Source organism: Varanus komodoensis, unplaced genomic scaffold (assembly GCF_004798865.1).
Source record: "Varanus komodoensis strain SLA01 unplaced genomic scaffold, ASM479886v1 scaffold84, whole genome shotgun sequence".
NCBI classification, from domain to species: domain Eukaryota; kingdom Metazoa; phylum Chordata; class Lepidosauria; order Squamata; family Varanidae; genus Varanus; species Varanus komodoensis.
Window position 1 is genome coordinate 227,199 of NW_025336531.1, and position 20,052 is coordinate 247,250.

At 39.9% G+C, this 20,052-nt stretch overlaps 1 protein-coding gene across 1 annotated transcript in view; it reads left to right on the plus strand.

Annotated features, from left to right (window-relative positions):
* Nucleotides 1–20,052, plus strand: part of NPLOC4 (NPL4 homolog, ubiquitin recognition factor) — a 66,017-nt gene that overhangs the window by 27,717 nt on the left and 18,248 nt on the right. The window contains exons 9-12 of the mRNA XM_044456413.1: nucleotides 4,465–4,551; nucleotides 6,330–6,401; nucleotides 9,312–9,438; nucleotides 15,449–15,609. Of these exons, the coding sequence (XP_044312348.1) occupies nucleotides 4,465–4,551; nucleotides 6,330–6,401; nucleotides 9,312–9,438; nucleotides 15,449–15,609 (447 nt within the window). The remainder of the gene's footprint in view (nucleotides 1–4,464; nucleotides 4,552–6,329; nucleotides 6,402–9,311; nucleotides 9,439–15,448; nucleotides 15,610–20,052) is intronic.

Here is a 20,052-nt window from a genome sequence, read left to right on the forward strand (position 1 = left end):
TCCAGTGGGAATTTTAAAAAGTTGATCTTTTCTTCCTCTGCATCAGAGATGGACCACTAGGAAGCAAAAAGATCTGAAGGACCACAACTTCCATCAGCCCTTGTCTGCGTAGCTAGTGGTAAGAGATGATGGGATTTGTAGGCCAAAACATCTGAAAACCAACAGGTTTTCCCTCTCTACATTACATAAAATGATGAGGAGGTGGTGAGAAGGGGACACAAGTAGTTTCCTTTGTTATCAGTTCTACGTCTCTGTGGTTGTTGGAAGCTGAGGCTCCTCCTTCAAGCATTCAAAAGCTACAGACCACTTCCCTTGCAGTGTGTTTTTTATTGACCCAAAAGCATAAATCACCCATAATGAATCTCGGAGCACAAAGTGGTTTGCTGAGCCCAATCTAGTATTTGCCTTTAAGAAGGGCCCTTCTGCAAGTGAGCACACCTCCTCTCCATGTGCTGATCCTTTAATTGGGCTGCCCTCTTGACCCCATGACATGAGCTGGCCTTCATCCAATAAACTCCCATGTTCAAGGTCCCCTCCTGCTTACTGTATATCTGGAATATTCCCATCAGCTGCCTCCTCCCCTGAGGGGTCTGGCCTTGGGATAAGCACCTCTGCTTCTTTCATCTCCTGTCTTGGCATGGCCCATGGTGTCTAGTCTCCTCCCTTTCTGTTCCACATTCTGATTCAGATTCTTCTGGTCCAGCCAGCATTCCTGGAGAACAAATGTCCAAAGCCACCATCCTTCTCACTCCCAACAGGTGTTGCCTCCTACATAAAGCAGTTAGGAAGGGAGCCAAAGAATGCCTCCTCCTGCTCTCTCCTTCTCTCCCGTTGGAGAAAAGAACAATTTCTTGTTTTTGCTGTTGGGATTTTGCAAGAGGCACTGTTGGTGTTTCCTGGAAAAGCCCAACTTGCAGAACAGACACCTCCTTTCTTTTCTTTCTTGTTCTTGGAGGAAGTGAAAGGTGGTTATTGGCCTTTTGCAGAAAGTTCCAGCAGCAACTTGCCACTGCTTCCTTGAAAAACTGAATAGGAAAGGAAGGAGACTATCTCTTTTCTTCAAGCTGAAGAAATGGAGATGTGGTATTTTACAGAAAACCACAATAAGTCACTGTGGTCATCTTGCAAAAGCCAATTTGTAGGGAAGAGAGCAGCACCTTTTCCTTCCTAGAGTGGTCAACTGTTGTCTGGGACCGGCTGTTTCAGATGTATTACTTGAGTTCAACTACAGTGGTTGTCGTTCAGTTTCTGGATCTGTTGGTGTTGACTTTCAAATCCCTAAATTGGTTGGGCCCTGTCTTCATGAAATTTCACCTTCAGTGCTCCTGCCTGATTGTTAAAATCATCTTCAGAGGCTCTTTCTGTGAGTGTTGCCACTCAGAATAGAGCTTTCTTTATAGTGGTCACCTGTCTGTAGAATGGCCTTCCCAGGATGATTCACCTGGTGTCTTCACAGTGTTGGTTTTCTGTTTCATGTTTTCCCAGCCTTTTAAAATATTTTAGTCATTTAGTCAGCCTGTTGTTTAAGTGTTAGTATTTCACTCCCTGCAGTATGCTTTTAACTCTTATAACTGATGGTCATGTTAGGTTTTGTATTAATATTTTATGCTGTTTTGGCATTTTAGCTTTATATTATTGCTTCCAAAGGGGATTTCATTGGCTTATTGTGTTATGTTTTTAGTTGTACAACACCTGATTTATTAGATGTTTAATAAATATAATAAATCATAACTGTTTGATATGTCAGTTCATTTGTCTGATTGTAACTTTAATTGCACCATTTTCCTCCATATAGTTTTAATAGACTTAAGGAAAAAAACAAGTATTTAGGCCAAGATTTTTTCAGAGTATGTATTAGTGTATCAGTCTGCGATCCCTCTTAATTTGAGAGAAGTGGATAACCTATTGTCTTGGGATCTCTTTTGGTCTCTCTCTCTCCCCCCCACCCCCCGAAAAAGTCATCCCAACACAGAATGGCTTTGGAAATATTGATGGAGAGCTGCTAGTGAAATGTGTGAGAGAAACTCCTGCAGGTTTTGCCCACTATGTTCGCTATTAGTTGGCTGATATTTGCTTATACAAAAAATGTATGCATGTTAGTAGGTGACTGCTAAGTGTTTTAGTTTCTGTTATATTGCAAAATAAACTTGCATTGGTTCCCTTAAATCCTCTGCACACCATGATATAAGTGTTGATGCTTTTAATCTCTTGCCAATGTATGCATTTTGATACTGTTTAATGGCATGTGCGTAGAAATCACCATGCAGCAGTGCTGGAAGATTTGTCATCTATTTTCTTGCCTCCTATCTGACTTAGCAGAGTTACTCTTAAGCCTCATAGTCCAAGATAAATATAAAATGTCTACAGCTTCCTTGAGATTTGGGATTGACAAACTGTCACCAGAACTTTAACAGTAAAAACTACTGAGTTTGGGATGGATGCAAGTTGTATTCCTGTGATTGTAAGAGACACTGTGTTCCTTGGCATTCTTGCAATCCTTCAGCATCTCCTCTGGTTTTGCCAAATAGAGATATCATCATCATCATCATCATCATCATCTAAGAACTTGATTGAGTTCAACTGTATTGAACTGTACACCTGAGCTGGGATGCTAACTTACTTAATGCATCTGTTTCTCCTATGAGAATTAAAGTTGCAGTGGTGTAAAACAGTTGAAATTACTAATCACAGCTAGATGTAAGTTCATTCTTTGCAAAAGAGAAAAGAGCAGGCAGGTGGAAAGACAGCTTCTTCCCAGTGTAGCCAGGGCCTGATCTATATATGCAGCAGAATGTCATGGTGGTATTCTGAGGAAGTAGAAGGGATGGTATCATTTAATAATGTAGGTGCAGCATAACATTTTAAACATTCCCCTGCATTTTTTTAAACAGAAGACTCTAAAACCACATCAGCAGGTTGGTCTTACCCCATATTAAGTTAATTATTTATTTGCAGGTGTTTTTTACATAGGAAACCAATCAAAGGAAGCTACCTCTGCCCATGTTTTCTGAAATGGTTATCTCATTCTGCCACATTCATATATTATGATAACAAATGAAGCTATTACCCCTCATTTTTCAGTCCACATACCTAGAGTAAAACTTTGCTCTTCAAAGCATGTTCTTACATTCTGTAGTCCAGAGAGCCATCCCAAAACTGGTGTACCCCAGACATGTTGCACTGCATACCTTATACTCCCATCTAGCATGGCCATGTTGACTGGGGACAGGGGAAGATGAAAGCCCAACTTTTTTGGAGCAGACTGGGTTAGGGAAGGCTGAACCAGTGAGAAACCTGAACACTCTCAAAATTAATTCCTGAGCATTTGCCAATATTCTATGCTTCAGTATGATGCAACATTTGGACATGATAGTTGCTTAAATATGAAAGTGCTTGTGACTGTTTTAATAACATGTGAAAATACATTAATATATGATAATGTTTTTTGGTGTTATATTTTACAAGAGAAGTTTGATTTTTCATTATAACTACTAAATGAGAATAAAAACCTTTGTTATAATCAGGGCTTTTTTTGTCATAGAACGCACCGGAACAGCGTTCCAGCACCTTTTTTTCAATGGATTTTACAAAGTGATTTTGAACATTAACATAGTGCCTGCAGGCTGCTATTTGTCTGCTATCTGCTATCTGATAGTGAGAGAGAACTGCTTGGGACGCTACTCCCTGCTCGGCTTGGGATTGGTGTGTGTGCTTACTGCCGGCGCATGAGTTCCGGCACTTTTTTTTTTTTTTTACAAAAAAAGCACTGGTTATACTTATATCATTCCCTTGGTTAGTATAAAATTATTGGGAAGAAAAGAGACTTTTTCTGTTTTCAGTTTTATATGCCATAAGTTAAGGACAAAATAGAAGATAATGGGAGAGCTTGAAATAGGAAGGATGGACTATTGGGGGGTGGGGTAAATAAGAGGCAAATAGGCAAAAATGTGGACGTCATTTTGCTTAATTTAAAGTTGATTGACATCTGCCATACTTTTATGTTGAGCCATCTTAAATCGATTCCTACGAGCCCTGTATTGTTAGAACTGCAATACATAATGACTAAAATAAAACTGGCAATGTTTTAAGACTATAATTGGCAAGTCAGAAAAAATATATATGTGGTTTGTAATGGCTTTTATACTGTCTAATTTCTGCACTAAATCCTTGCAGTAAAGGATTTCAACACTAGTGGGAAGTGTAAGGTTCCTGACTCATTTCAGTAGGACAGCAGAGCACATTGGTATTTCTGAATAATTATTAAATAGATGCAATAGTTAATAGCCACCTTGCATAGTGTAATCATAATGGATTGGAGAGTGCATCATGAAAATTTCCATTCTTCTGACATGGCTCATTATTGATTGCTGAAAATTGCAATGTTGTTTCCCAGGATACTAATTATCCATGCCTGCTTACAAACTGTTAACTGATGCCTTTCTTTCTTTCTTTCTTTTTTTAAAGATTGGTACACAGAACAGTCTGGAGCTCCTGGAAGACTCAAAAGCAGAGATTGTGGATGAGATTGCTGCTAAGCTTGGCCTGAGGAAGGTATCAAAACATGATTGGACCAGCATATCTGGCAAAATCCTCTGTGTTGAGATGGAAGGTGTCTTATTGGGTGCTTGCTAAATCACAGGTGGCCAGTGTTTGGGATCTAGCTGATTAGAGTGTAATGACAGTAGCTTTGGGGCATTCAGGATGGGTTGGAGATTTGTGGCCTGTGCAGCCCTTCTAGTAATTTTGACTAATCATGAACCAAAATGGAAATGGTTTATAGGAAGCAACTTTCTTGCAAGTCAGTGGATGCCATACACTCTTTCAGTTCTTCTGCCCCATTTTTGTTCAGTTCTTTGCATGTGTGAGCTTTTCAAGGCACATTTCACAAAATAGAGTTTGACTTAAATATTCAGACCTATCAAACCAACAGCATTGTGCTCTGGTGTAGTTAAGACATAAAAATTTGTCCAATGGCACAAAGAAAATATAAATTGTTCACATTCACAAATCTTTTTGAATTCCTCATTCTGCTGCTTATCAGGTTTGCTTATCAGGAGTGACTAATTTCTGATGGTCATATGCTACCTCCAGAATCAGAGGCAATATACTTGCGTACATCAGTTACACTCATGTCCTGCCCTTGATTTCCTGTGGGGAACTGGTTGACCACTGTATGAACAGAATGCTGGAGTGGACGGACCCTTGGTCTAATTCAGCACAGGTCATCCTGTCAGCTATTTGTTATGAGAGCACACGAAATAGTAAACATTACTGAAAAACTGCCTCTGCTATGCTTTTCTGTCTGAGAAAACTTGGATAGAACAGATTTGAATCCTCATGTTTCCTTATTGGAAACTGTCATTAATTTAATATATGCTTTAATGCTGGAACCGTCTTCATGCAGATGCCTTTCAGATCCTCACGTGTTTTTATCTACATGAAGGCATTGCTTGTGTTGCCAAAACAAAGGAAAAAAAATAGATTTTTTTTCCTCTAAAGGTTGAATACATTGACAATCTCAGGGCAATGAGTCACATAGTGCAGAACATTATATTAGTCTGCCCTCACTTGGCACTTCCAGATGTGCTGGATGTCAACTTCTGTTATCCCTAATCAGATGGCAGTTCGTGTTGGGGGGGATGATGGGACTTGTCCAATCTGGAGGGTGCCAGGTGGGGATAGTCTGGTTTATGTAGACATATGTGCCTAAGGCACAGAACATTTGGTTTTGTTAAAATATAGTCTATCTTTAATTCTAGCTAAGGCTGTTTTGCTATACAAATGGCCACTAGTCACTTCATAACTGCAGTGCACACTTGCATTATCTTGTTGCAAGCATAACAGCATTTTCTGTACCAGCACTGGATGCTTGCAGGTTGAGCTAAATATAGGAGAGTATTTGAATATGCATCTACTTTTCGGAAATGTTTGGGGAGAATTATTTTAGCATGATCAAATGGCATTCTGCAAGGATGAGATTTGATTAGGAAAATGTTCACTTATAGATTAACTAGCATTGTAATGTAAGATCTTGAGAGCAGTTTTGTGGACTGCTCTAGACAGTGTGAACAGACTTGTCTTTTTATAGGCAGTGGGAGATGGGGGAACTCTGCAGTCCATAAAGCTGCAGGTTTCACCAGCTGGCTCTGCAAATGTGCAAATTGTATTCAAATGAGTTCAGCAGAGCTAGGGGAATAATTTCCTTCGGGCTGGTATTGAGCAGGCTTTCTCAAAGAAATTCATGTAGCCAAGAACATTTTGTACCACTGGGGAAAGGGCAACATTTAAAAAATGAGGCAGAAAAGTGAAAACAAGCATTGTGTTTCAAGGTTGGCTGGATATTCACGGATCTGGTGTCAGAGGATACCCGGAAGGGGACTGTCCGGTACAGCCGGAACAAGGTAGGAAGTAAGCTTTTTTAGTGCTTGCCATCATGAATTTCCTATTTTATTTTATTTTTGTTTCATATATGCAGTCTTTGCCAGACAAACTGCTTCTGGGAAATTAAGCCTTGTGATTAAATAGGATTGGGCATGTGCGCCCCCCTTAAACTTTCCCTGCAGCCACCAAAGGGATGCATTTGGGGTGCTGTGGAATTACTGATACTCTCAACCAGAATGGCTTTTGGTTGTTGCCAGTACAGCCATAAGCTTCTGCATAAGCAAGTGGTAGCTCCAACAACCTCCTCTCTCTTTCTCCACCCTTTCTCTGTACAAAAAATGGTACCACCGATTCTGCCACTATTCTATGTTGCTCTCCTCTCCTTCATTCGCGCCCCATGTTACATGTGGCTGCAGTGTCTACCACCATTGGTTTTGGGTTGCTGGGCTTGGCTCCTCAGTTACTCAAAGCTGCTTTTCCTTTCTCCTTTATTATCCCTACCCCCCAGAGGATTGCTGCTTTTCCACAGTTGTTGTTTTTTTTAAAGTACATTTTACAAACTAACGAAAAGTGAAAAATGGTGGCATTTTTTTCTCACAGAAAACCTGTGAGAGACACTATACCATAGAGCTGTTTTTGTTTGTTTGTTTGTTTGTTTGTTTATTTGGAATTTTTTGTAGGCCGTCCCATTCGCATAAGCCTCGGCACAGCTTCCAACATCATAAATAAATACATATATAAATATATACATATAAAATCTGGAAACATCCTGGCTCAGTATTTAAAACCAATAAATAAAAGCAATAAAAGCAAATAACGATGGTGCCAGGCGGACCTCTCTGGGGAGCACATTCCATAAGTGGGGCGCTACCGCAGAGAAAGCCCTCCTCCAGGTACTCACCCTCCTAATATCTTTCACGGAGGGTTCCTGGAGAAGGGCCTCTGCCGCTGATCTCAAGGGGCAGGAGGGCAAATATGGACGCAGGCATTCCTTTAGATATCCAGGTCCCAAGCCGTTAAGGGCTTTATAGGTGATAACCAGCACCTTGAATTGGGCCCAGACTTCAATGGGGAAGCCAGTGAAGCTGGTAGAGGACTGGGATTATGTGAGAATAACGCCCAGTCCCCGTCAGCAACCTGGCAGCTCTATTTTGCACCATCTGAAGTATCTGGACCGTCTTCAAGGGCAGCCCCACATAGAGCACGTTACAGAAGTCCAATCGGGAAGTAACCAATGCATGTGTCACTGTCGCCAGGCAATCTTATAGGAATATTGGAGGATTTCTTGGAGTCTCCAAAGTGACTAGATTACCAAGGATGTGGACAAAGTATTGGGAATGATGAAACAAAGTGGAATTGAAGAGAAACAAAAGGGAAATAGTACAACAGTAAAAGTAAATAAATCATTGGAAGGGTTCCTCCTGTACCCACCCACCCCCCCGCCAGCTTCTATCCTCTTGCCCTAGCCCTGCCACCTTTGGACATGTACAACCCACAGCTAGTTGTCCAACATTAACAGTACCCCCTATCCAAATGAAGTTGCTCACCCCTGCTGTTGTGAATGTGTCTTTATCATAATTCATGAGACCATGGTAAATTTAGAGAAGCCATGAATTGTTTGTGATAGAGTTTTGTATACGGTTGGCATGTGGAGTGGTTATCAAATCCTTTTAGATGCCTATATACCTGGCAAAAGTGTACTACAAAGTTATGACACTTTATTATCCTTTTTCTTAAGGAGGTTTTCTCTAATTTAGTTTTTCTTAAAAAAAGAAGAAGAAGAAGAACCTTGTGGGTTTGTGAACAGCTTGACAGCCCTTTGTAACTTGTTCTGGTGTCCGGTTAAAACTATGGAAGTGCTTCTGTATACCTTCCTTAATTTTTCAGTGTGGGTGTGGCCACACAAAAGAAGGCCTTTATGCTTGTTTCTCTCTAGCATGTATCTGGAAGCAGTGTTCCTCTCTGCTTTCTGCAGGCTAATGTCCGTTAGCTTGTTATCTATCATTCTGCATTCTATATTTTGAACCCTCTATCCTGTTCACTCTCCTACACTTTTGCAATTTTATATTGAAGTCTTCCAACTAGATGCTATTCTATGTCCACAACTGAAAAACATAGATGAGTTGTTTCTTTCATCCACTTCAACCACGATTAAATTAGAGATTCAGCCAAAGTCTAAAACCGCCACCATTCTACCAAGGAAGTACGTCCCATTGCATTCTTCTTTTTATAGATGAAGCGCACACTGGTGAAATTAACCTTTTCTGGGAAAGTCATTGACTAGTTTCTCCCTTGGCTCTAGTTTTGCCACCTTACATCTAACAGATGTGAGCAGGCAGGCAGTATGAAGATCTGAGACCATATGTGGCATTTGGAATACTTCCCCCACTCCTGCTTATGGACTCTCGGTAGATTCCAGACAATCTAAACTTCCATGAAGGTTTAAAACAGTAAATGTTGTCATGCTTTTAGAAAGAGGTCATAAGCCTTAGACCTAAAAGTTCAACCAACAGAAGACAAATACATAGACCTGATTTATTTGTCATTTTAAGCATCTCATTTCTGAGCCTGATTTCCCCATTATGCTAGTGATTGCTTGCTGAAACTAAAACTTCACATTAAAGCACAGAAGTTGGTTACATAGTCTTGTAAGTGACTGTTCAAACCCCCTTAATCTGATGCTTCCACTGCTCTGTCAGGAAATTATAAAGATGTGCAGATAACATCATTGGACTGCAATGTAAACTAGTGGCTTGTGAAAATGTGCTGTCAGTGTCATTGTTCTGTCATGATTTTTCAATTTGGTTGCCTGTGTTGGACCTTGAATTTACCAATCCATGCTTCATTTTAGAAAGTACTACAGGTTCCTGAGGTGAGACTCATTACAAGGGATCTTTCTCTTACCAGTCTCATCTTATCACCCTCTTTAGGATGCGTATTTCCTAAGTGCAGAAGAGTGCATTACAGCTGGGCATTTTCAGAATCAGCAGCCAAACATATGCCGCCTGTCTCCAGATGGTCACTTTGGATCCAAATTTGTCACTGTTGTGGCTACAGGTAAACATAAAATAAAATTGCAGGCATTTTTCAGTTGCCCAAAGAATTTTTCTAAGAATAAAAAAGAATTTTCAGATACTGAGACCAGTCATATCATCAGGACATATTGAAGCCATTACTTGGCTTGCATACAACTGACAACAAATGGTTAACAAACTGTGGCTTGTATAGGAATGTATGAACATTCTGGCTCCTCACAATTTTCTCACTTCCAGTTATTAAACCACCCAGGGTTGTTTAGCAAGATAGAAGTGGGTAAGAGCATGCTTACAAGCCTCCAAACAAACCAGGGATAACAAACCATGGAGTGTCTAATAGTCTGAACTGGGTCAGTGATTTATTTCAAATGTCCCAGCTGCTTCCTGTGCCTTTCTTGCATTCTCTCCTATTTCTGGTTTTTGTAACAATGTTCGGCAAATGGTGGTTAGCACTAACTGGGTATTGGAGCTGTTAGTATGTAATGGTGTCATTCAACAGCAAGGCATGGGCTGATTAATTGATGCATCATTTACAGGTATGTTCAGTTTTCAGCAGCAACGCACTCTTGTCCTTTAAGTAAGTTGTAATTAGTGTGATTTCTGAACCTGGACATCTAGGATTGTTCATAGGTTTAACAGCCCAAATTTGGTCTAAGAATGCACCATGGATTTACTTTGGGTTGTTTAAATCACAATCAACTCAAATAGACTGTTCTCATGTAGTCACAACTTACTCATTTAGAACAAACATACTTAACAAACTCCCAGCCCATGACTGGCTGTTCAATAGGTTGTGTTGCATGACATCTAAGCAGAGAATGCTGAGTTATTAGAGGCTAAACTACCCAGTGATTAATCCAACAATAAACCATGGGTTAATGGCTGTGTTGTTCAGACCTTAATAACCCAATAATCTGGGTTTGGATGTCACACTGCACAACCTAGAAAAAGCTAATTGTGGGTTAGGACTGCATGAGAGACAGTGCTCCCATGACAGCACAACAAGTGATCCATTTTTAAATGGATTGCCCTTACATCCAAGCTAGGTCACTGTGTCCAGGATCACACATGATGCTAACACCTTACATGAATGGGGCATTTGCGAGTTGTTGCAAGCCAGAAGAGGCTTGTGCAGTACACACTGGTGGAAATTTGGATTAATTAAGTTGGAATTGCTTTTGAATGCCTCTAATGTGCAAACCAGATCATTGTCTCAAACTATAATTAGAAACCATGGTTTGTATGGGTTTACAAATTGTGACTTGGAGATAATTTAGATGTAATGGCAAAATTCATTTATGGAAACCAGGAAAGGAAGAGGGAAGTCAGCATGTGGCTGCAGAGAAAGGGAATACACAAGCCCAGATTACATTCCTCTTACTCCTAATTATGGTTTGGAGTTACAGGAATGTGGCATCTCAGCTGAGCCTATGAAAGCTAAAGCAATGAGGTATGATTATATTTTAATAACTTTGGCTTTGAACTGCCTACAGAGGCTAGATGAGGAGAAACTGTCAAATGATAAACCAGCTGCTGGCTTGTTGCTGAAAATTTATGGTCAGAGGCCATGAAAGTGGATCATTGGTGCAAACTGTTCAACACTTTGACAAAGATGAAATTCTTTTGGGTCTTCACTTAAAGAAGGAAACCCCAAAAGAATACACAGCAGCAAAATCACTCCTAATGTAATATGATTACAATTTGTTCTTCACAAAATCCTTTTTGGATCTAGTGTACTTAATACTAGGATAAATTCTTTTGCAACCTTCAAGTTGAAAATAACACTGAGGCTTGGATCCTAAGTCGTTCCTCCATTCTCATAAGAGAAGAGAATAGTTTTGGCCGAATCTCGCTCTGGAGCTCCTCTACCCAGTATCCTGCATCGTTCCTAACCCTGCATGAATAGATTTTTGGGTATGCACAGAGCAGTAGAGGAAAGGGAGAAGCCCATTCTGTGAACAAATCTCTGTTCCATTCTCAGAAGGAAAAGATAACAAGCTTATAACTTTAACTTTTTAAATGCATTTCTGGTTAGTAGCTGAATCTTTCCTACATCTTATGCTTGCATCTTGGTTTCTATCAACACTGCATTTCATTCACCTTCTTAGTGTTTCCTTTTGGATATCATAGAAAGTGAACATGTTTATGGAATTGAAAATTGAATGTGACTTGCCACTCAAGTGGAAACTTGATATCTCCGTGGCTTGCTTATGGTCCTTCACTGAGCAGTTTTTGTTGCTGCTGCTGTTTTTTATTTCTATACCACTCATAGCTGAAGCTCTCTGGGCTGTTCATGACAACTGGGCAGTTATGGTAGTTGGCTTTTGTGCTCTCCTTGGGAATTCTCTAAGAAGTTTCTGAACCAGAATTTGAACCAATCAGTTTGCTGTGGTTGCTGACATAATGTCCAATCTTCATGGCATCTGAATTAGGGATATTCAGATGCCATGCACAAAATATTTTGTGCACGTTAGGAAGTTTAAAGAGAAATTGCAAGCAGAGGAAGGTAGGTGGGAGTAAAGAGAAATACTCTGATTTCCTTGCTTCCTTCATCTTTCTGCTGAAGCCCTGTCATACTCAACTTTGTCTTACCTGTTTCCCTCACCGTGTGAGTTGAAGGATGTCTATTGCTACATGGGACCTGGAAAGTACAGGGTTTTTTAGTGTGGAATGAAATGAAGGGTCACATCTCTCTCGTATTGCATGTTTTCCTTTTAGGGCCAATTTGCAACACCTTTTTCAGTTCATGAAGCGTAGATTACATAACGTACATGTTTAAACAATGCTGACTTGAGTTACTTAATGGCTGCCAATGACTGAGTGAAAAATATTACTCAGCTTGTAGATTTGACAGTTGCTGCGCAATGTTTGCAATATTTTCTTACTTATTTAATAGATGTAAACACTTTCCCATAATTAAAATATAACTAAGCATTTAGAAGAAATTTAAATAGTTTATCTAACATGTTAAAACATTAAAAGACTATAACACCATAATAGAAACAACCTGGACAGCATGCTTGGGAAGGCCTGGATCAAGAAATGAGCCTTCAACCAGGATTTAATGCATGTTACCATCAGTGCCTCCCAAGTACTGTGGGGAGACCATGCCATAAAGTGGATGCCACCATGGAGAAGGCCTGCTTCTGGTTGCTGTGTTATAGGGTCTACAGATTGTGAAATAACTAGCAAGAATATGTTTTATTATCTTAATGGTCTGTTTTTGGGAAAGCATTTTATCAGATAAGCTGGTCCTGAGCTGTCTGGGGCTTTATATGTCAAAAATATGAGACAGCACATATCTATGTGCTCATGGGTTAGCTATACGTTGCAAATATATACTGTGAAGTCTGAGGGTTCTGAGTAATAGAAGCTGTCTTCACAGAAGGAAGATGAAATCACTCCCTCTGAAAGACTTTGTACTTGGTTCATTAGCAAATAGGTAGCCAGCACAGTTGCTTCAGCACTGGTGTAACATGTGCACAGCCAGGTGCTCCATTCGGCATCCTGGCTGCCACATTCTGCACCTGCTACAGCTTTTAGATGAGGCATGAGGGTAGCCCCTGCAGTGGGCAGGTGTGTTCCCTGTCCAAGAAAAGGAGTTGCTGACTTACCAGTCTGAATTTGTAGTAGGCACTCCTTGCAACAAATGCCATTTGGACCTCTGATGACAAGGATGCATCCAAGAGCAACTCCAAACTTTGTGCCTGATCTTTCTGAGGAGTGCAACCCCATCCAGAATGGTCATTTTCAGAAAAAGTTATGTAACCCATAGAATTTTGCTTTGCAAAAAAAAAGTTGGCCCCTAAAAACTAATGTATAAAATTAACATATAGCCGTTTGTCCATAGTATGTGAAATTAAAAGTGATTTTGTCATCTACCTCTGGGGAGAGCTTCAGTTACAGAAAATCCCCAGAGTTTGCAGTAGATATTTGCAAGATGTGGCCACCACATGAATATGTGCTGGGGACGTAAAATTTGAAGTTCAAGCTGTCACTCTGTACTGAGGTCAGTCTTTTGTGTCCAAGCAACATCTTATATGCTTTAGGATTTTTATTAAAGTAATGAATAAAGCATGGATTTGTAACATTTTATATGAAATACTGAGATAGTTCAGTTTGTATTTCTGCCTTATCCTGAGCAGCAAGCATTGACTTTCCTGAGGGCTTTACAGCATGTTTCTATAAATCATGCTCCTGTCTGATTGGCGTTGCCCTACAACTTAAATTCATTAAAATGTAGATTGCGAGTTACAGATTGTTCAGCTGACAGAGATAGGAGACAGTAGTTAGGCTGACTGAGTTTGCATGTATTTGCTTGCCCTTTAATTTCTGTGAGCATTTGCTGAACTGAGAATGGAAGCTGGAGGCTAGAAAATTGCCTTTTGGAACACTTCATTCCAGTCAACATTTCCTGTGTTAAATCACGCTCTTGTGTGAGTCTTTAAATACTTGCATTCCATTATGCGTATAAATTAGATGTATCTCTATTATTTACAATATTAAAATATCATAACTTCCTCTTATATCTCCAGTCTTTGAAAATGGCATCCTTTTCCTATTTGCAGGTGCTCAGTTTTCTTTGACATCTTATCTATAACATGTAACTGACTGATGCTTAAGCTAGTCAAATTAACAGCACTGCTTGTTTCACTTGTACAGAGTCATCTGCAGAGAGTCACTAATTTAATTTATGTCATGTTTGTCCCTGAAGTTGATGCTGCAAATTTGAATAGTAGAAATAGACCCCCTCCTACTTGGTACAATGAGGTAAATATAAGAAGGGTGGAAATGAGAGGAGAAAGCCTGCTCAGTGGAAACTTCCCTGAATAAGTAATGCTGTCCCCAGTGAGGCCCACCTGGCACCATCCCTGGCATCTTGTCAGTACTGGGTGTGCTACCATTTATTCCCAGGCATTTGATGAAATGCTTAATGTATCTGTCAAATTGTTTATGGCTGTTATTGATATTTGTTCTGAGAGGTAGTTGTCCCCGAGGGTATGGAACGGGCTTCCACGGGAGGTCATTGAGGCCCCATCAGTGAGGGTGTTCAAAGATAGGCTGGACATGCACATGGTGGGCATGTCGTGAGCGGAGCCGGCTGGAGCCGGGGGTCAGACTAGATGGCCCGGGAGTCCCCTTCTGACTCGCTCTGTTTCTGTGTTGTATTTTAATAATTATTACAACTGTTTTACATTTTGTATGTTTTAATTCTGTAGTAAGTTACCTTGAGTCTTGTTTTTAGAGACTCATCTTAGAAATTTAATAAATAATGCTAATGGTCAGTCCTGTTACCTTTTCTCAGAGTTAATCCAGGATACCTGCTCACTTGTGCTTTCTGTCAATCATTGTTTGCTTTGGAGGCCAATATTATGTTTGTTTGTTTGATGGATTGTGTGTGTATATATACAAAACAGCTTCCAACCATTCCTTGAAGTAACTTGGCATTTGTTCCTTTGCTTAGCTACATTAAGGAAACTATTAAACAGTGTTGTGCTGTTCAAAAATGTTTGTAAATTTCAATCTGATTTGGGTGAGGGCATGCTGAAGAGGTAGCAGAGGAAGCATTGGAACTGATTACAGTGTATATAGGGTTCAGTCCTGTATTCAAAGAAAGCTGTATACCACAATATAAAAGTCACAAGGAATAGTGTGACAGCTGCTATTTAGTACTGTGGCAGTGGCAGAAGCCCAATAAAATTTCTATAAAAAATTGTAAGGAAGAAAGTATATGTGGCCTGCATGTTATATCCAGGGATTTGTTTGATTTTTTTTCTTAATCTCCTTTATCAGGGTTGATCCTTTGGGAAGTACTGTATTCAGCTTTGATATATTTAAGCCAAAGCAAATTCTGAAGAAGACTGTATTTGAGATAGAAGCAGAGATTCCTATTAAAATAATCTGTGTGAAATAAATATAACTGAATAACTGTAAATATATCTGTGAAATGATCTATTAAATAATCTTATAACAATTTTAGGTTTGTGTCCACATATCTTGTCCCTGCTTAAAGGTATCTTCTTATTTTCTAGGGGGTCCTGATAACCAAGTCCACTTTGAGGGCTACCAGGTATCCAACCAGTGCATGGCTCTAGTACGTGATGAGTGCTTGTTACCATGCCGTGATGCTCCGGAACTTGGCTATGCAAAAGAATCCAGCAGTGAACAATATGTGCCTGATGTGTTCTATAAGGCAAGTATTGATAACTTTCATTTGCATTGGCAAATGTCCCTCCCCATCTCAGAGAATAGCAGTAAAAAAGGGTGTGGTTTACTCTGTGTTTATCCATGTGGGAATTTAAAAAAATAAAATAAAAAGCTATGAGCTAACACTTACCACATATTTAAGGGCCAGAGTTTCCCTTTCTCCCAGCAAAGATGAAGTAGCTTCATCTAGAAGGGCCTGAGTAATTGTTGAAAACATAGACAAAAGATTTCTTTAGCCCAAGCTAGCTATCAAAACAAAAGCTGTATTTTCAGTTTTACTCTCCCCCTCTGGATTAAGGTTGTACAACCTCTTGCTCTTTATCTCACCTCATTTTTCTGCCCTGGCTTTGGAGAGAATCTACCTGGCCTACCACACACGTGTCTTAGATGTCACCACTGAGCAGACTCCTGCCTCCACTGACACATTTGGCTTGTATCACTCATCGTGACACATTTCAGTGTTGGGCTGCCTAGTTCTGGAGAGTTTGTGAGCCAGGAATCCTAACAATGAATTTAGCGCTGCCAAAGCACTGCTGTTGTTTTCGCTGCTGTCCCTGTCACAACTCTGATGAAACCTGTCAATTTGGAAACAGAGAAGGTTGTCAGGGTGGTGTCACAGTTAACTCGGTAACTGAAGACAAATTGAAGCATGTATACTTGCATGCACAGCCTGCAAATATTATTTTGGCAATATATATGGAAATGCACATCTGCAGTACTTTCCTGTATAAGCTCAATTTTCCCTATCCTAGAAGTGCTCCTATCATTCCCCAGACCTTGCCTAGCTTCAGTATGAAGTATGTGGTGCACTACTTTGTGCTTCCTAGCAAGCCCTATGAATTAATGATACCACTTGTGTTTGGTAGTGGCTGTCACTCCTCAGTTGACTTTTAATCCCTACCTAATGTTTTCTTTTTCCTTTGCCCAATTACATTCAGGTGAGATGTTCAGTGAAGCAAAATGATACAGCAAGAAAAGCTGCAGGTTTCTGACAGCCATTGAGAATAGTTTTTGTTGCCTTGAATATGTTTATAAGATGCCTGTAGAGCAAAATCAGTTGCTGTAGAATGCATATTAACTACATGGGAAACAAGGATTTTGAGAGCCCCAATTCAGAGGGTGAGAAGCATTGTTCATGGAGGGCAGGGGACCAAGTGAAGGTCTATGAGTAGAAAACTATGCAAGAAAAGGATTAGAAGATTAAATTCCAGAAAGGATACAGACAATTGCTTTGTTTTTTTACTACAATTAATCAGCATTTTTCTTGCTGTGTTATGAAAATTTCCAGTATGTTAGGCTCACATGTTGTGGTTCAAAGAACAGAAAATTGCAGATATTTTCTCAGTACTTTCCATGTGTTTGTGTGTGCATATGCTTTCCAAAGTAGAAAAGGTAAAGCAGACTTTTCAGCGATAATGTATTATTTAGAATAATGCTTCTGTGTTCTCTCAATAAAAACCCACCCCAATATATTAATATTTGAATAGCTGTAATTAGTATGCACTGCTGACATTAATAATATGTTCTTGATGGTGCAGCAGAAGTCATGTTATTCTAGAATTGGAGATTACAGAAGTTTCAGCAGTCAAACTCATATTTAAATTTGAGACCACTGAGAAGAAGCCCAGTACTATCCACACCTTTGTTTCTCTGAACACTTTCTTGGTCTATTAAGAATTAACTAGAAACAAAACTGGTGACATTATTAGGTAAACCTTTACATGCTGCAGATATCAGCCCAATGCATGTAAAAGGACACACCTTTGACCTGGACAGGAGGGTGGTGATCTGCAAGTGTAGGGGTTGGCATTAACTCCTTTGACATGGTCAGATCATTTCCTTCTGAAGTTAGACTTCCAGCCCCTTTTTCCCTCTGCAAACATGGGGGACCCATGGACCCATTAGGATGGTCTTCCCCCAGAGACTAAGGGATCAGGGTGGTTTTCAGAGTGCTCTGGGGGGTTATCTGGCTTTTATGGCTGGCACTACTGTTGAAGCCCAAGTCACCCTCTGGAAAACAGCAGCTGGCACAATTGCACCTAAGCACCCTCTCCGCTCGGCCAGAGCCCGACCAGCACCCTGGTGTACAACTGGGCTGAGGCGATGAAGCAAGAGAGGAGGTAGCTAGATCTTGGATGGAAGAGAACGTGCAGTGAGTCTGCCCAAACACAGCTTAAAGCTCATTATTGAGCCTATTGTGTGGTGGTGAGGGTGGCAAAGCAATACTCGTTTACTACTAGCAGTGCGTCTTCTCTATGTCAGCTAGTTGAACTTTTCCAAGTGATTCATGATTTGGACAACTAAGCTAGGTTATAGAACACTCCATAGCATGATGTGACAAATTTGCTGGACACTTTGAAGATAAAGTCACAACAAATCTGAGCTACTTAGTTGAGGGGGTTTTTTTTAGTGTTTCTAACGTTTGCTTTTGTTGTATTGTTGTATAGTAGGTATATCCGTTTTTATTGTTGTATATTTGGTTTTGAAGTGTAAACCACCCAGAGAGCCCTGTAGATTATTGGAGTGGTATAAAAATGTAATAGCACATAAATATAAATATGTTTATAACCTGAGATTTGTAATTACCGTTTCAGACAAGTACTGTGAACTCATGAACTGTTTTGGCACCTATGATAATTCTGTGCATTTAAGGTTGCAGTTTTCTTTCCTCCCATGCTTTACATGGGCTTGTTAAATCCTTGGAGAACATAGTAAATTCTATATTGAAGTCCTGTTTGGGTCTTGAATAATGTAAAAGGCCTGACATTCGAAAATTCTTTATCACTAATTATGGGAGTGCAAACCTCTGAAAGCATTATCAAGACATTGGCTTGATACTGGAGCATTATTGGTAGATGTTGGTCTTCTGGGAATATAAAGCATGTTAAACAATGTAAAACCTCACTTGCCCAGTACCATCTTATTTTATTAGGCATGTGATAACTTGGGTGGTACTTTGGTTCCAATAACATGGGGGAGCATTATTGTCTATGGCATTGTGACTTTTGTGTTTAAATAGTCGGCGGATTCACAGGGGGCCACCAAAAGGGAGTAGCAACAATGTATAGAAAATAAATAAATAAAAGGAAAGTATCTAGAGGTTCTGTGAAAAATTGCTTTTGGTTTTGAAGCCCATCCAATACATTCTGAGCTTTTCACTCTTGTCATAAAAGACAAATTATCTTCCTTTGTCTGTGCTTGATTCCCTGCTTTCACATTGGAAATGCATAATACTGAATCATCCGTTCTTGGAGATGGAGGAACTTGGTCAGGGTTACAGATATAGATAAAGGAGACTGCTGTCATACTGTGCTTGTTCTTAACATGTATAGAAGTGAATGAGCTATTTAGACTAAATTATTTATTGGGGTAAGAGGTTTTCAAAGTTTGGTCTCTTGGCAGCCTTATACTATCAACTAGCACAACTACTTGTCTACAAAATAAGGAAAGATTTGCATTGGAGAAGCTTAGAGAGTAGTATACAGGGATAGCACTCACATAAAAGAGCTTTTAGAAATTTGTTGGATATACCCCAAGAAGTCAGTGTTTGTGTAATGTGAAATACATTTATCTCACCATGTTAGCAGAAGTTTAAAAATAGAAGAAGCTATTGAACCCCTGTGTTGTCTAGCTGGGTAGGAGAACAGATGCTCTTTAAACTCCTGCAGTCAGAGAAAAGGTGATGTATGTAAAATTAAAGAGACTTGATGTAGCAGTGCTTATATAAAGTTTGCTCACTGGTCAACACATGTAGTCCTGGTATGGCTGCACAAATAGAAGCCCATATCAGAATCAAAGCCACAAAGCTGAGAAAAATTGAGAGCATTACTTGCTTCAGGGCCTCACTGAGTGAAAAGGGAAAATAACAGCTCTCTTCCCTTTCTGTCCCTGTGAGTTTGTGTCAGTGTGTATTTGTGGGACTGGGCTGGAGGCTGTTGCACCCGTGACAGAATGTTTGAGCCATTGCTGGTTCCCATGGGAACACGCATGACTCATCCATGTTTTAAATATCACAAAAACAGGAAAACCAATAGCACCAGGTTTGCTCCAACTTTATGAATCCAGGCATATTTCTCAGGCCTCTGGCAAGGCAAACCTTTATGTCTTTACCACTTTCTTTATTTTGGCCTTTAAAAAACCAAGCAGACTGTTAATGGCATTTGAAGCCTGAAATCCATCTGATATAAAGAGCTGGAGCTTTAACCTAGTGTGAAAATTAGGAATTTTTAGAACCAGAATGAAAGTACTTTGTTTTAAATAGTTGTTTTCATTATAGTAAATCAACCCCATGAGTAAGTTTCTGGAACAGAAAGACCATTTCATTATCACAGTCAGATGGCCTTTATATAACAATCATGTTACCAGCAACCTTTAAAAATTCTCTTTTTGTTTGGGTAGGTACAGGCAGGGTAACTGTGACCATCTAAAA